Source organism: Mercurialis annua, linkage group LG8 (genome assembly GCF_937616625.2).
Source record: "Mercurialis annua linkage group LG8, ddMerAnnu1.2, whole genome shotgun sequence".
NCBI lineage: Eukaryota > Viridiplantae > Streptophyta > Magnoliopsida > Malpighiales > Euphorbiaceae > Mercurialis > Mercurialis annua.
Genome location: NC_065577.1, coordinates 3,844,962 through 3,846,670, shown reverse-complemented (window position 1 = coordinate 3,846,670; position 1,709 = coordinate 3,844,962). Strand labels below are relative to the sequence as shown.

General features: G+C 34.9%; 1 protein-coding gene across 1 annotated transcript; it reads left to right on the top strand.

Annotated features, from left to right (window-relative positions):
- Positions 1-547: 547 nt before the first annotated feature.
- Positions 548-1,504, top strand: LOC126660920 (uncharacterized). The gene is made up of 3 exons (XM_050354639.2): positions 548-870; positions 946-1,086; positions 1,206-1,504. Exons 1-3 carry the CDS (start codon positions 613-615, stop codon positions 1,392-1,394), a joined length of 588 nt encoding a protein of 195 aa, XP_050210596.1. The 5' UTR covers positions 548-612; the 3' UTR covers positions 1,395-1,504.
- The last annotated feature ends 205 nt before the right edge of the window (positions 1,505-1,709 follow it).

Here is a 1,709-nt window from a genome sequence, read left to right as displayed (position 1 = left end):
ATAGATCGTTGTTCCTCCTTTCATCTGTTCCTCCTTCCATGGAGGAACGGATCTCTGTTCCTCCATGGAAGGAGGACGGGCGGGTCCTCCGGAGAAAGCAGTGGGTCGATTTTTTCAAAAAGATATTATTTTATTTTGTTTAAAGAGTGTTCGTTTTCTTCATGGGATGGTCATTCTTCTATATATTTATATATTGTTGACAAAAAAAAAATTGTACGACGAAAATATTTTATTTGTTTTATGTAAATTGAAATTTTTTTACGGGTTTTTATTTATAAAAAATTATTGATAAGTAATATAAATTAAATAATTATTATAATTGATATTTTTAAAGAAGAATGTGTTTTTTATATAATTAATAACATTAACGTCTAATTAAAATATATGTTAAAAATGAAGAACTATTTTAAACTTTTTTGCATTCAATTTAATACCTCGAGGGTAGAGGCCAAACAAAAAGACAACGTTAAGGGTATATGTGACCTTTTTTTAGGTTAGGGTATAAACGCAAAAAGAGTTAAAGATGGGAGATTTTAAGTAATTAAGCCTTTCTTTAAATTAGGGTTTGTTGGTAAAAGTTTAGGTTTTTAATTTGAAAGGAATCGATCCGCGATGGCTTCTGAAAAGGGCGATATTGCAGCTGAAGGATCACCTTTCAAGAAACAAAAGGGGCTTGAGGAGGGCCTTGAGGTGGGTGGTGATGCTGCTGGTGCTGCCGCTGCCGTTGATGATGATTCTGACGACGGATCATGGGATGAATTTGAATATAAAAAGGATTCTGATGAAGGCAGTAGCGACGGCTATGAGTTTAAGGACGACGAAGATAGGAAAAATTACAAAGCATACACACGCCAATTCGATGAATCCGATGTATTTTCTCCTCCTTTGTTGTTTGAATTTACTAATTATACTACATTTTAACCCTTTATTTTTCTAACATTACAGGGTTTTGACGTCACCACCTTCCCCTCGTTTGGATTTTACGGCAAGGTATTACCTCTAGATCTTGATCATCCCAGAGATTACCGTCTCCCTGGCTGCATCAAGGCCCTCGAGCTGGCCATTAACCAACACAATCAGCAAGAGGTATTTTTACTTTTTCTATCTTTACGGAACGGAGGGAGTAATAGCTATTTAGCATAAGGGTTTATGCGGAATAAGTGACCGTATTTACGTGTGTGTTTTGTTGTTTCTTTACCATGCAGAATGCGGATTTGGAACTTGTGAAAATTCTGAAGTCGAATACTTGTTGCTGTACTATTTATCGCACGACCTTTCTGGCGAGAAGTAAGTCTAACATAGAAGATGTGAGAACTTATCAGTCTGAGATGTTTTACAATCATGTCTCCGGCGATAATAATTCTTTTATTTTTCGAGAGAAAAAAGGTAACTAGTTTGTCTCTTCCAACTCAATTTTAGCTTCAATTACTCCTACTTCTGTTCAGCTGCTTGTCCATTTTATAAAATACAATTCTTGATAACAATGTCTACATATTTTCTTTTAGAGTGGCCTGTGTGTATTTTATATTTTAGTTTTCTCTGAGTAGTTAATCCTGCTCCCTGAATTTTTCAAGACGATGCAAGATACGATACATTGGTAGTTTTGTACATGAAAATTAGTAGTGCTTCTAGCACAGTAATCACATTACTAAAATTAAGTCCTACTTAGTTAGATGCTTCAACTTTTAAATAGACGATGTTTATGGCTG